A 14023-nucleotide genomic window follows, 5' to 3' on the forward strand; every position below is an offset into this window, starting at 1 on the left:
CTACATATTTATGGATTTTTCCATACTGAAATTAATATGGGAATGTTTCTATATACTGGCTCATCAGTATAGCAGCCTATCCATTTGTCTAATATACAGAGCTGGCAAAGAAGCACTTCCAAGTCTGATAGCTGGCAGAAATCAAGGCACAATTTCCTCCCCTCCTCCCCCCTTCTTCCAGCAGAGGCCAACAAACTTGTTATCCAGTTTTCTCTGCTGTGAGTTTCTGAAAATGTTATACAACTAACTTCTAGTTAGGAAAACATTTGTGGTTGAATTTATGGAGTTATCAATTGATACCTAGAACAGAGATTTTTCTGCTAACATCACATTTCTCAGTGAGACCAAAATCAGAGCGGAGACTCATCATTCTTGTTTTATTTCGAAATGAGCTCTACAATGTTGCTAATGGGGGAAATGAGTATTTAATAAATAGCATTTTTTTAGTATATGAAGCACACTGGATAAAAGATTTATTGGCAGAAAATTTGAGAGATTTAAAGCCCTTCTGAAGTGAATACTGCAGTAATGCCAAAACAAATACATGGGGATACTGTTCCTTTCACAGCATACACAGCTCAGTCATGAAGTTCTAAACACAAACAGAATGACCCTTTTGTCAATGGAATCTTTATGTAGCAACTGCAGTATTCAGCCTGTACTAGTGAATTACTACCTATTTATTACACACATAATATATGAAGTTCTCTAGAGGAGTATAAATTTATTTTTAGGCCATCAGCCTATCAACATTCAACTTAACTTTAAGAAGTTAACTGCCTTTAGAAAGGACAACCATCTGCTAAATAAACACCATGGATATTACATAACTGTTTATCTTATGCTGTTGAAGTATGCAAATCACCACTGGGTTAGTGTTTTAAATCAAGACACTTAATATTTGTACGGGCCCATTTCATATTTTTGACTCATTTTGCTCCTTATCTTCTCTCTTTAGCTGGTTGGCATAGTGCTGGTTCTACAGCCTCTACAGAGAGACTAATGAAACCTGAACACCAGCATTTATTTCTTATATAATATTTTAAAATGCCTCTCCTTTCCTCAAAACATTTTATGACTAACATTAAACTATAAAAGGACAAGAGTTCTGGCCCTCAATGTACATAAAGCAGAAACACCTTTTTCCTCATACATTTAATCTAGATTCAATTGTAAGCTGCATTCCAGATATGAAACTAATAAGCATAAGGATGTGGTGTCATTTCAAAAAGCTACATTCACTAACTTATGAGATGAACTTTACAAAGAGCATAGGACATTAGCTGGAAAGCCTCTTTTTCTGACTAGAAAATACTAAGTGTACAAATTGTTGAATAAAGTCACATTTCAATACAAAATGTCTGTTTATATAAAATAATTCAGGAATTGCATAGAAATTACATCACTTATCTTAATAAAATATTACTATGACCATTTACATCTGTTTTTGCTAATCCCCAATAACATGACACTAAGCACAATGGGCTACCAAAGAACAATTGTACCTTAAATGAAATTACATATGTTAAAGAAAATTCTGGCATGCACAATACAAACTTTGTATAAAATTAAACATTTATATTAATCCAAACAATTTAAAATTCTGGCCCCAGTTATATTTTAATTTACATACAAAAATATAGATGTCTACAAAATTTGAAAAAGCTCCATTGGATAACACCAAAATTCACTTATTCAAACTTAAAAGGTAACTTAAGACCAGAAAAAAGCAGTAAGAAATGTAAACATTTATCAAATACCATGGTGGAAAGTTTCTTTATGGAATATTTCCTGTATTTTGTTTAGTTAAAGTGCTGGTATATATGGTTATGACTTTATATTTTGCATAATCTGTATCATATGTTAAAAGAAGTAGTAATATTAATGTGAGAGCTTCCAGTTTTAAAATTAAGAATTTAGCAGTAATTTGGACATCTTAAATTATTACAATTATTTCTGTAAACAACTTTTTATAGCTGAATCTGTTGTACTCTTTTGACATTTCCTCTCTTCATCTTAAGTGAACTTTCAATTCTGAATGTATAAAAATACCTTTATTTTGATATGCTGTAATTATATTAAGTTCTTGTGAAAAGATGATCATTTTAAACAAAGATATTTCTCTTGGGTAAAAGGACTTCCAAAATTAAAAAAACAACCCCTAACTTGTCTATTAACTGCCTCCACAAAGTCTACTTACTTCTTATCATCAATTCATAGAAAAGAATAATGTATACATTACATACCATTAATATGTAGAGATGAGATACTGGAGTCCCCTAATAACTAGGTAGCTCAGCTTGTTCAGGCTTGAACACATACTGATATTAAAAACAATATCACATGGATATCGGTCTTTATAAAAAGAGAACAGAAAAGACTGGATTTTAACACATAAAAGGTTAAGGCCTGATCCTGCACACTTCACTCAGTTGGCACTTCCATTCAGATCAACAGGAGTATTAACCAAGTAAAGAGAGCATTATTGGACTCATTTGTCTGTTAAGTTGGATTTACTATACGAATTGCTTAAAATATTTTTTATTCCATCCTTTTGTTATAAAGGTATTTAAAATACAACAACATTTTACTACATATTAATAAAATGAGCATTTACATTATTTCAATGTTTGGTATTTTCTCTTGAATATTAACTAGAAATTGTTTAAGTATGACAGGGTCCAAATGCACATTTGAGGAAGCATCTTGCAATTAACTAAATATCACTATTCTCATTATGCAAGACAAACGAGATATCCACACTGAGGAAGATTCAGTCTAAGCTATGCAGACTCGAAGATCCAGGGAATAGTTTAAAGTGCCATTTACTTTCATAATATTTCAAAGAGCTTTAATTACTTCCATTAAAAAGGCTCCGATTTTCACACTATTAGTGCTACTGTGGATATGATAGCTTGTCAGTATTTCCAGAATAAACTCAGTTTAGGACCTGCTCAACATTTGCTCCAAGCTGAAACTTGGCATAATGAAGTGTTTTTTTTCCCCAGAGCCTTGGAAAAAGAGGAATACAAAACAAACAAACAAACAAAAAAATCTAAAAAACCCTGCCTTTTTGGGGGGGGGGGGCGCGGAGGAGGATAGAGAGTCCAAAAAGAAGATAGATGTGAATGTTTTCAAAAATTGGATAGATTCAGATTACCAAAAGAGCTCTGAATTTTAATTCTGAAATTTTGCAATCAATTTCTCAACATTGGCATAAGTAAGTACTTCAAGGAAAAATAGTTTGGTTGGAAAAATTACTATGCAAGCAAATTAACACACTCTCCATTCCACACCTATCAGCTTTTTAACACATCCTTGATGCAGATGCATGGTAGCTGCATGGGCAATAAATGCTGCTATTAGTCTCATCATCTCTGATGTTTTTAAGAGGTATGTACACTAAAGTATTATGGGTATTGGACTATTTATACTGTGCAATCTGTATTTCAATACAATCCAGATATATATGGACACTAGCAACAGCTTCTTTGGAGCACGTACATTTGTTTCAATATGCACTTTGGTGCAAAACTTTTCACACATTTACAATTAGATTTGTTTATGAAACAAGGATCTTCAGCAATAAGACTGACAACCTACCCTTATTCTATTCTAGTATTCCAGAAATATTCATGCTAGCTTACTAAAAGTACATGCCACATGCAGTACACTATCCAGGTGTAACCAGTCAGCTAAGGCACAAAGATTATCCTTAACCACAGCTAAACATTCTAAGTAAACAGTATTTGCTGAATCCGTTCAATACATCCCAATATTCCGCTGATTTTAAACTCTCAGTTAACAGATGGCACAGTCACTGCAGTGAAAGGCTGTCAGAAATTATTAGTTTCAATTTCTGTGCTTCAATCCATTATCAAGTCTTAGTCACAAAAATATGCTTATGTTATTAGATCACTGTCTTGAGCACTTTTATAAGCTGTTTAACTAGAGCCTGTTTATTAACATTCAAAAGTTTTTATATTTTTAGTCTCTATTATATTAAACGTTTTTTGGACTAAAACTTGAAAAGTGCAAATATATTCAACTAAATCGCCTTCAAAACATAAGGCTCTCCCCTGATGCCAGAACTCCAGTTTCTCAGGAGTAAAAGCCATTGCCAGCAATGGACATGAAAGGAAGTACTGCATAAGAGGATCACTCGAAAGTGCATTTCAGTATAACCATGGTGCACGAATGGACAAGACATAATCTCACAATATTCACCACTGGAATAGATTACAATCCTAAATTCAGTTCTGAGGACCTGCGCAGGCAGCCATGTGTTAACATACTAAGTCTGTCATGAAGTCTTGCAATGAATCATCAAACCGAAAACGTTTAGAGACTGTACTGCTGTCTTCTGGAATGTTCTCTTTATCTGCTCTGTCACCACAGGTACCATTACAAACTGATTTAATATTCCTTTCCTCTGAACACTTTGTTGTGTGTTCCTGCATTGGAGAAGGACAGGAAGATTCTTCAGGACTACGCAATAGTATGAATTCCCCCTGTTTCAGCCAAGAATGAGAGAGACAGGCTTCTGCTGTTGGTCTTTCCCTTACAAAAAGAAAAAAAAAAAAAAAGCTGTTTTACTTAAATAAGTGAAAGCATTAAACTCTTATATGGAATGCACAGCTTATTTCACAAACATTAAAAAAAATCACGAGTTTGGACATGTGAAAGATGGACAGTCTTCGAGAGTGAAGTCTTAGCCCCACAACAGATATTAATAAGGGCAACAATTTTACAGTGTCCTCAGATTGTTGCCGTCTTACTGCTAACACAACTACAGTAACTCCTCACTTAACATTGTAATTATGTTCCTGAAAAATCCAACTTTAAGTGAAACAATGTTAAACTAATCCAATTTTCCCATAAGATTTAATGTAAATGCGGGGGGTTAGGTTCCAAGGAAATTTTCGGGGGGCAGACAAAAGGCATTATATACTGTACACTACTATACTGTACTGGCTTACCCCTGGGGCTCAGGGCTGGGGGTTCAGGGTCTAGGAGGGCGCTCAGGGTGGGGGTGTGGAGTCTGAGAGGGAGTTAGGGTGCAGGAGGGCGCTCAGGGCTGGGCAGGCAGGAGGTGCAGAGGGAGCTCCTGTTTGGTGCAGGGGGTGTGCAGGTAGCTTTATGCAGCACGGCACTGCCCCCTATGGCTGCGATTCTGGGAGCTGCAATTCTTGGAGCTGACCCCCCCACCCTTCCCACACGGCAGGCAGGGCCACACAGAATGCAGGGGCTTTAGGAGCTGCAGGGCCCCGGGGCCCTGGCCTGCAGCTCTAAAGCTCCTTTCGGAATGCGGCCCTGCGAGCATAGGGCAGAGGACTCAGGAGGAGCAGGCGCAGCCACGCAGCCAGCAGCCGGAGAGAAGTGGTGCTTTCCCCTTCAAAGCGCCGCTTCTCTCCGGCTGGCTTTGAAGGGGAAAGCGCTGCTTCTCTCCGGCCACTGGCTGCGCAGCTGCCCCTGCTCCTCCTGAGTCCTCTGGCGCGTGCTCGCAGGGCCACATTCCGAAAGGGGCTTTAGAGCTGCAGCCCAGGGCCCTGCAGCCCCAACGTTCCAGGTGGCCCTGCCTGCTGGGGGTGGGGTGGGGAGGCAGCTTCCCCACTAGCTCTCTCCCTCCCTCCCAGAAAGTCCTAAGTGCTGCCAAACAGTTGTTTGGCGGCGGGGGAAGCGCTGGGAGGGAGGGAAGAAGGGAAGGGGAGGAGGCCGAGAAGAGGAACTTGTGCAATGTGCCCTTGTAAAGTCAGCCAAATGACGTTACAAGTGAGTATTGCACAACTTTAAACGAGTATGTTCCCTAATGGAGCAGCGACGTAACTTCAAAACAACATTAAGCAGGAGGACGTTCAGTGAGGAGTTACTGTATAAAGGACTGCTTGGATTCAAGTCTGGCTCAGGCTTCAGAGTTGTTAACCAAAATGCAAATGCAATGTCAAACTTTGCCCTCTGCATCTTAAGATCATTTACTTATAGGTAAAATATGGCCAGCAGAACTAATATTTACAATGCATAAGCAAAAACTATATTCAAGACTGAGTATGCGATCTGGCAGTTAGTTTATTTGCAAACAGCGCAAATTTAAATTTGGAAGCCATGATGGCATTTTTTGACATAAAATTGCTTTTAAGCAAATTGCATCTTACTAAGTGGAAAAATCAGTTACAAATGGACATTACCACCAGTTAATCTGATAGTCTGACTTTATATCTGATAATTTTACAATTCAACATTTAAACAGAATTTCCATTATTGGGATCTCACTAGTCAAGTCAGATTTTCTATTTGAATCCAGCCCATTCTAAATATTTACACTACATAGAATGTATCCATATGAAAACCAACATTTTTATGTTAAATGATAACTGGTCTTATCACATTTATATTACAGTAGCACCCAAAATCCTCAATCAGGATCAAGGCCCTGCTTTGCCAGATGCTTATAAACAAATAGAAAGATGCACCAAAGAATCTGCTACCTACTCTGGGTTTTTGACAAGAAGTTTTTGAATGAAGTCTCTGGCCAAGTATGAAACTGATGCAAAAGTTTCCTCTGAATAATCCACATTGATTTGAGAGATATTGAGGAAAGTTTCTTGATTATCTGCCCCCACAAATGGAGATTCTTGAATTAGCAGCATATATGAGATTACACCAATATTCCTGAAATGAAATGAGATGTAATTTAGCTTTCATCCTAAATTACATCACTGGTGCTATGGTCAGTATTCTTTGTTATTTCACATTCCACAGGCAGCAAAAGAACCAAAAAAGTATGCCACAGTTCTAAGCAATTTGATTACATATACATAAAATCATAGAATATTAGGGTTAGAAGGTCATCTAGTCCAACCCCCTGCTCAAAGCAGGAGCAATCCCCAGATTTTTACCACAGTTCCCCAAATGGCCCCCTCAGGGACTGAACTAACAACCCTGAGTTTAGCAGGCCAATGCTCAAGCCACTGAGCTATCCCTCCCTCCACACATAACCTGATGTGTGTTTCTTAATGAATCATTCAGAGCATTAAGCAATTTTGCTGGTATGCGACTTGCTCTTCCTAGCAGTCAAGAGTGGAAGTTGCTCGGCTACTTAAATCTGCTCCAGCCATTTCTTTCTTTCATCACTCAATTACCTTCTACTTTGGAGGGTAGGCTAGAGTGTGTTTTCCAAAACCAACATTAATGCTTTGTTTTGAATTCTTCAATACAGATACACACAAAGATGCAACCCACTTGATGTCCAGACAGATCATTCCACAGTTATGTCACCTTTATCCCAATAGTACAAGAAAACACTAAAGGGAATTAGGAGCATTCAATCTCCTCAATACAAAAGTTATTTAGCATAGAACTACACTACAGCTGGGTAATAATGGCTTTCAGTTCACTAGCAATCCCTACAAAAAAGAGAGTTTAGGTTCAGGTCAAAAAGAAAAAAAAAATTCAGCAAATCAAAAAACTCAAAATGTTTGGTTTGATCTGGCTCAGTTTCTCCTTTTGAATTTGGGTATTTTAACAAAAAGGAAGGGAAGACTCAAAAATCAGCCAAAACCACTAGCCTTTAAGAGTCATTCTCAAACTTGCTCATGCACAGTGACTATGAATTGCCACTATAACAAGGTCTGAAGGTCAAGATTGTCCTTACCACAAAGTTGAGTCTTAGTGCTGTGTAAGCAGAATGCCTAAAGGAAGCTTCTTCCTGACTGTGTAATATTACCACTACTTTCTACCCCAGGTTATTGAGCAATTACTCAGTAGTTATGACATTGCCTTGCCAGAAACTGGATATTCATTTCCCTGATTCAAAAGGACTGTGTAGCTGAATTAAGAAATTGCTACAGAGCCAATACCCTACCATGTTTAAAAGATGCACCTATTTTAAAAATATCTTGCAGGAAAGAGAGAAACTCTTTTGCTCTTTATTCTTAAAATAAGAACAATTTCCTCTTTTTTTTAACCTCCCCATTCTAAACACAATTTTTACAGCAAATTGCATCCCCCTGTAGTTCACATTTTACAAAGTTTTGTAGGATACAGTAAATTCATTTAACCAATAGCCAGCTTCTGTTCTGGCATAGTATGCTGTTACAGGCAATCTGTTCCTACTGTTCTAGCACACCTTTTCAGGCCGTTTTGAAGCACTAGAAACTCCTGATATAGTGTTGTTGCTGTCCTGGGATCCCCATGAACTCCAGCTCCAAGGCAGAGCGTCTCACTTGGTTCCAAGGCACGGAGGGAAGCTGCCCTCTTCTAAACAGACTTATGGAATATTTTCCCCTCCTTCCTGTCTGGGGGCCTTCTCCTTATTCTCATCTTTTGAGAGGAGTCCCTGAGTCTGCTGGAGTGTTCTGTCCGGGCACTGCTCAGCAGCTCCAGTCGACGAGACAGGGCGCAGTAAGATCCCAAGGCTTCATGATGAGCTCCATCAGGTGCTTGCGAAGTCTGAACTCCTAGGACTGCTTGGTGCAGGGACAGGAGGAGTGGCAGATGTCACACCTTAATGAGATGTGCGACTCCCCCAGGCATCAAAGGCAGCTCTCGTGTGGGTCACTTACTGGGACGTCCCGAGGGCAGGAAAGGTAAGACTTGAAGCCTGGACCTTGGGCATAAGTGCCTCAAACATTGGGGGATTAGTGAAGGTGGGAGGAAGAACCTCTGATCTCCATGATCTAAACAATGACTATATGCTAAATATGAAACTTAACTAACAAAACTTAACTATACACAGTATTTTTTACAAGAAAGTTGAACCAGCAAAACTACAGGAGGTTCCATCCCAGACCGCCAAAGGTAGAAAAAGAACTGCAGAGGCAGTTGGTCTGTGCTGCCAATGAGGCCCTCGGTTCACAGCAAAAGGTGTAAGGTTCAGGTGCAGAACAGACACTGCCACTGAAGAATTGTCAGTCCAAAGTGCATGGAGCGTGTGTGCACCCACAGAGACCAGCTCTTGAAGAAGGGCAGGTACAAAAATTTAAGAATCCAGACTGCAGGAGCATAACATTTTTAAATTTGTGGTAGCAGTGGAAACCCATACTGCAACATAAAGATGCACATAAGATTCCCACGTTGTTACTCATACAAATAGAAAAAATAAACTTGTTTTTCCAGTTTCATGGAGAGCTGTGGAGAATGTGGAAGATGGATACTTACTCAAACAGACATATGCTATAGTATCCTATTGTTGAGATACAATTTGGGCATGAGAAAGTAAAGTTGAACTCCACACCATGTAGTTTATAAGAAAATTAAAACACAGGTGAGGTTTCTTGGTGTGAGGAAAGACTTCTATGCTAGGGCATATTTGGAGTTGCCCTTAAGAAAAAAAAAAAGAAAAAGAAAAAGAAAAAACCTTACACAATGAAAAATTGTGAGGAAAGAGGTTGTTATTGCTGCCTTTAATGTGCTCCAGGCTCAGGAGCAAATAATAGGTAAAATAGCTTTGCTGTCTATTATTCTTCTGGAGTTATGTGGAAGAAGATCAAAACAATAAGAACTTAATATTCATGAATATGTGCAGATTCAGTTAGCTTTCTAGATTAAGAACTTTGAAAGAGAAAGAAGGGGAAGTGGGTGGAAGTAAAATTCACAAACGTGAGATTTTTGGTACACATTCATGGGCAACGGGTTTTTTTTGGAAAACATTTCACATAGGATTAAGTCTGATTGAGATATGACTGTCTACTTGGTTCACTGTGTTCACGCCACCATTAATCCACATTTTTAGTAGTTATAGCATGTTTTATAAGATACTAGATTGTTCACTAGTTTCAGTGTTTGATGGGCAATGAAAAGATGTAATTGGCCTCTCAGGCCTACATTAAAGTGGGCTGCACCTGCCAGGTGGGTCAGTCTTAACTGATGATGAAGCCCACCTGGAGAAATGCTAGGAGAGGACTATAATCAAAAGATGTTTGTAGCAGAAAGGAGCTGTAGGTAGAAAGTGAGGAAGTCTGCAGTCACACTCTAGGACAAGAGAGGTTGTGATGAGAAAGTTCAGGAGATGGCTAGCCCTAGGATCCTCTCCCAAGTAGAGAAGTCTAGGAAGATGCCCGGGTAAAGACCCACCAACTACCTGAGTGGAGTAGGTTCTGGAGGGGAAAGCCTTGACAAAGACAGTATCTGGACTTCCATGGAGAGCACCCTTGGAGATGTTCAGCTGTTGAACAAAGCAAGGGAAAGAGCAGAAGAGAGAGAGAGAGGAAAGATCAAGCCTGAGGGCAGGAATAGGTTTGAATTTATAGTTTTAAATTGGGATTTACTGGGGGAGAGCCTTGCAAAAAGGGTGAAATTAAAGAGGCTGTGGAGAGACCTCAGGTAGGTAGCAGGGGCTGAGTTTGAATATAGACACAGCTATATATAGGGTCCCTGTGCTGAAACCCAGAGGACAGGGAAGGCCCAGGTTCCACTATCAAACACCAGAGAAAGTGGTGTAAAGACTCTGAAAAGGAGATAAGGACAACCAGAAGGGTGTGATGTCCATGAGGTGTAATGTTGGGGCTGAAAACCTTTTGTGACAACATTAGATTTTTATTTGTTGGACTCTCTGTATCCCAGAAAAGGTGGAGTTAAATCATGACGTGACGAGAGGGTTGATTCATGAGACAGACAACAGAAGACCAGAACGATCATTGAGAGGGGGTACTAGACAAGACTGAGCTGCTATGCCACACCCAGCCACAAGACGTGCACTCTTCTACACAGTGCTACAAGGTTTATATTGTTTCTGCAGAGTAAAAAACGGTTACTTACCTTTGTAACTGTTGTTCTTCGAGATGTGTTGCTCATATCCATTCCAGTTAGGTGATTCCCAAGCCTTACCTAGATGGTGGGGTCGGAGAGAGATGTGGCGGAATGCAGGACCGCGGAGCCAAAGGCTGCATCATCTCTAGATTGCTGGACCAGAGCATAGTGAGAGGCGAAGGTATGAACCGATGACCAGGTTGCCGCACGACATATTTCTTGAATTGGAACGTGCGCCAGAAAGGCGGCGGATGAAGCCTGGGCTCTGGTAGAGTGGGCGGTGAGATGGCCCAAGGGAACATGTGCTAAGTCATAGCAAGTGCGTATGCACGCTGTTAGCCACAAGGAGATCCGCTGTGATGAAACGGGAAGACCTCGCATCCGGTTGGCAACTGCAACAAACAGTTGAGGGGATTTACGGAACGGTCTCGTCCGATCTATATAGAAGGCCAGCGCCCTACGAACATCGAGGGAGTGAAGCTGTTGCTCACGTGAGGATGCATGCGTTTTTGGAAAGAAAACCGGAAGGAAGATGTCTTGATTGTTGTGGAACGCTGATACTATTTTCGGGAGGAAAGCTGGATGCGGACGCAGCTGTACCTTGTCCTTATGAAAGACAGTATAGGGCGGGTCTACCGTGAGCACACGGAGCTCAGAGACTCGCCTAGCCGAGGTGATGGCTACCAAAAAGACCGTCTTCCAGGACAGGTACAGCAGCGAGTAGGTAGCCAGCGGCTCAAAGGGCGGAGACATGAGCCTGTTGAGGACCAGGTTTAGGTCCCAGGTAGGAGTCGGGTGACGTATTTGAGGGTAGAGATGCTCAAGGCCCTTCCGGAATCTAGCAGTCAAAGGATGAGAGAAAACCGTATGTCCACCCTCTCCTGGGTGGAAAGCGGATATGGCTGCTTAGTGTACCTTTAGCGAGGATAATGCTAGGCCCTGCTGTTTCAGGGACCAGAGATAGTCGAGGACAACTGGGATAGGGAGCTTCGAGGGGTCAGCATTGCGCGCCTGAGCCCAGTAAGCGAAGCGCATCCATTTGGCTAGGTAGGTAGAGTGAGTGGAAGGCTTTCTGCTGCTCAACAGGACATGCTGCACCGGAACAGAGCAGCACAATTCCGACTCGTCTAGCCACGCAGGAGCCACGCCGTGAGGTGGAGAGCCGTCAAGTCTGGGTGACGGAGAGTGCCGTTATCTTGGGTTATAAGATCCGGGTGAAGTGGCAGAGGAATTGGGCTGGCTATGGAGAGGCGGAGCAGCGTGGTGTACCAGTGCTGCCTGGGCCACACTGGCGCAATCAAGATGAGATGTGCTCTGTCTTGTCAGAGCTTCAGCAGGACCCTGTAGACTAGGGGGAACGGGGGAAATGCATAGAGCAGATGATGAGTCCAGGGAAGCAGAAAAGCGTCCGACAGGCCTTGAAAGGAGCAAAAGTCCTGGCATTTGCGGTTCGCTCGAGATGCGAACAGGTCTATGTGGGGAAACCCCCACTGTTGGAAAATTGTGTGGACGACATCTGGTCTCAGCGACCATTCGTGCGGAGAAAAGATCTGATCAGGCGATCTGCTAAGGAGTTGTTCACGCCTGGGAGGAAAAACGCCACTAGGTCTATTGAGTGGGCTATGCAGAACTCCCACAGTTGTGTCGTCTCGTGGCAGAGTGGGGAAGAGCGAGTTCCCCCTTGCTTGTTGATATAATATATGGCCGCTGAGTTGTCCGTAAAGACTGAGACACAACGGCCGCTGAGTTGAATTTGGAACGTCTGGCACGCGAGGCGTACTGCGCGTAGCTCCCTGACGTTGATGTGCAGGTTCAGTTCCTGCAACGACCAGAGGCCCTGCATACGAAGGTGGCCGAGGTGAGCCCCCCATCCGAGGGACGAGGCGTCCGTCGTCAGGGAAAGTGAAGGCTGAGGCGGATGGAATGGGACCCCTGCACACACATGGGATGGGGTCAGCCACCAGTCCAGGGAGCGAAGGATGCTCGTTGGAATGGTGAGCAGGGTGTCCAGAGGGTCTCTGTGCGGGCGATACACCGAGTTGAGCCACAGCTGAAGGGGGCGAAGGCGGAACCTGGCATGCTTGGTTACGTAGGTGCAAGCCGCCACGTGACCCAGGAGGCGGAGGCAAGTACGGGCCGAAGTCATGTGAGAGGTCTGAAGCCCTTGAATGATCTGTGTGAGGGCCTGGAATCGAGGCTGAGGAAGGTAGGCCCTGGCTAGAAAAGAGTCCAGGGTCGCTCCGATGAAGTCCAGCCTCTGGGTGGGTATTAAGATGGACTTCTCCACATTGAGTACCAGGCCCAGGCGCGTGAACAGGTCTCTGATCACTGCTGTACTTGGGTCCGCGAACTCCCCCTGATGAGCCAGTCGTCTACGTAGGGTAAAACGCAGATGCCGCGCCGACGGAGGTAGGCGGCGACGACAGCCATGCACTTGGTAAATACCCTTGGGGCCGTGGATAGGCCAAAGGGGAGGACCGCAAACTGGAAGTGAAGGTGATTGAGCATAAATCGTAGAAAATGCCTGTGCGGTGGAGAGATGGCGATGTGAAAATACGCGTCCTTCATATTGAGGGCGGCATACCAGTCTCCAGGGTAGGAATGATGGTTCCCAAGGAGACCATGCGGAACTTCAACTTTAGCATGTATTTGTTGAGGTCTCGCAGGTCCAGGATGGGCCGGAGGCCCACTTTGGACTTGGGGATCAAGAAATAACGGGAATAAAACCCCTTGCCTCTTTCTCTCTCTGGAACCTCCTCTATCACTCCGATAGCGAGAAGCGTCTGCACCTCTTGTAAGAAGAGTTGCTCGTGAGAGGGGTCCCTGAAGAGGGACCGGGAAGGAGGATGGGAAGGTGGGGGTGAAACGAATTGGAGGTGGTATCCACGTTCCACTGTGCGGAGGACCCAGGCATCGGAGGTCAGCCGGGACCACGCCGGGAGGAAGTAGGAAAGGCGGTTGGAAAGGGGAGGGAAAGGATCCTGGATAAGAGCTGGTAGGCCGTCCCCGGGCGCATATTCAAAATGACGACTTCGGCCCCGCCGGAGGCTTAGGTGCGGCCCGACCTTGGGACGGTTGTGGGCCCCCTCGACCGCGACGTCTACCTGAGTCTTGCCTGTACCGGGGCATAAAATAAGGCCGGTTAAGGTGGGGATGGAACGGACGTCTTTGGGTTACAGGAATGTGCATCCCCAAAGTACGGATAATAATCTTATTATCGTTCAGGCTTTGGAGCCTGGAGTCCGTCTTCTCAGAGAACAATCCCTTGCCGTCAAAG

At 42.9% G+C, this 14023-nt stretch overlaps 1 protein-coding gene across 1 annotated transcript in view; it reads right to left on the reverse strand.

Moving 5' to 3' along the window:
* Positions 1-409: 409 nt before the first annotated feature.
* Positions 410-14023, reverse strand: part of STK17B (serine/threonine kinase 17b) — a 41885-nt gene continuing 28271 nt past the window's right edge. Inside the window, exons 7-8 of the mRNA XM_044978466.1 lie at positions 6490-6669; positions 410-4560 (exon numbers count right to left, since the gene is read on the reverse strand). Of these exons, the coding sequence (XP_044834401.1) occupies positions 4287-4560; positions 6490-6669 (454 nt within the window). The 3' untranslated portion in view covers positions 410-4286. The remainder of the gene's footprint in view (positions 4561-6489; positions 6670-14023) is intronic.

This window comes from Mauremys mutica, chromosome 10 (assembly GCF_020497125.1).
Source record: "Mauremys mutica isolate MM-2020 ecotype Southern chromosome 10, ASM2049712v1, whole genome shotgun sequence".
NCBI lineage: Eukaryota > Metazoa > Chordata > Testudines > Geoemydidae > Mauremys > Mauremys mutica.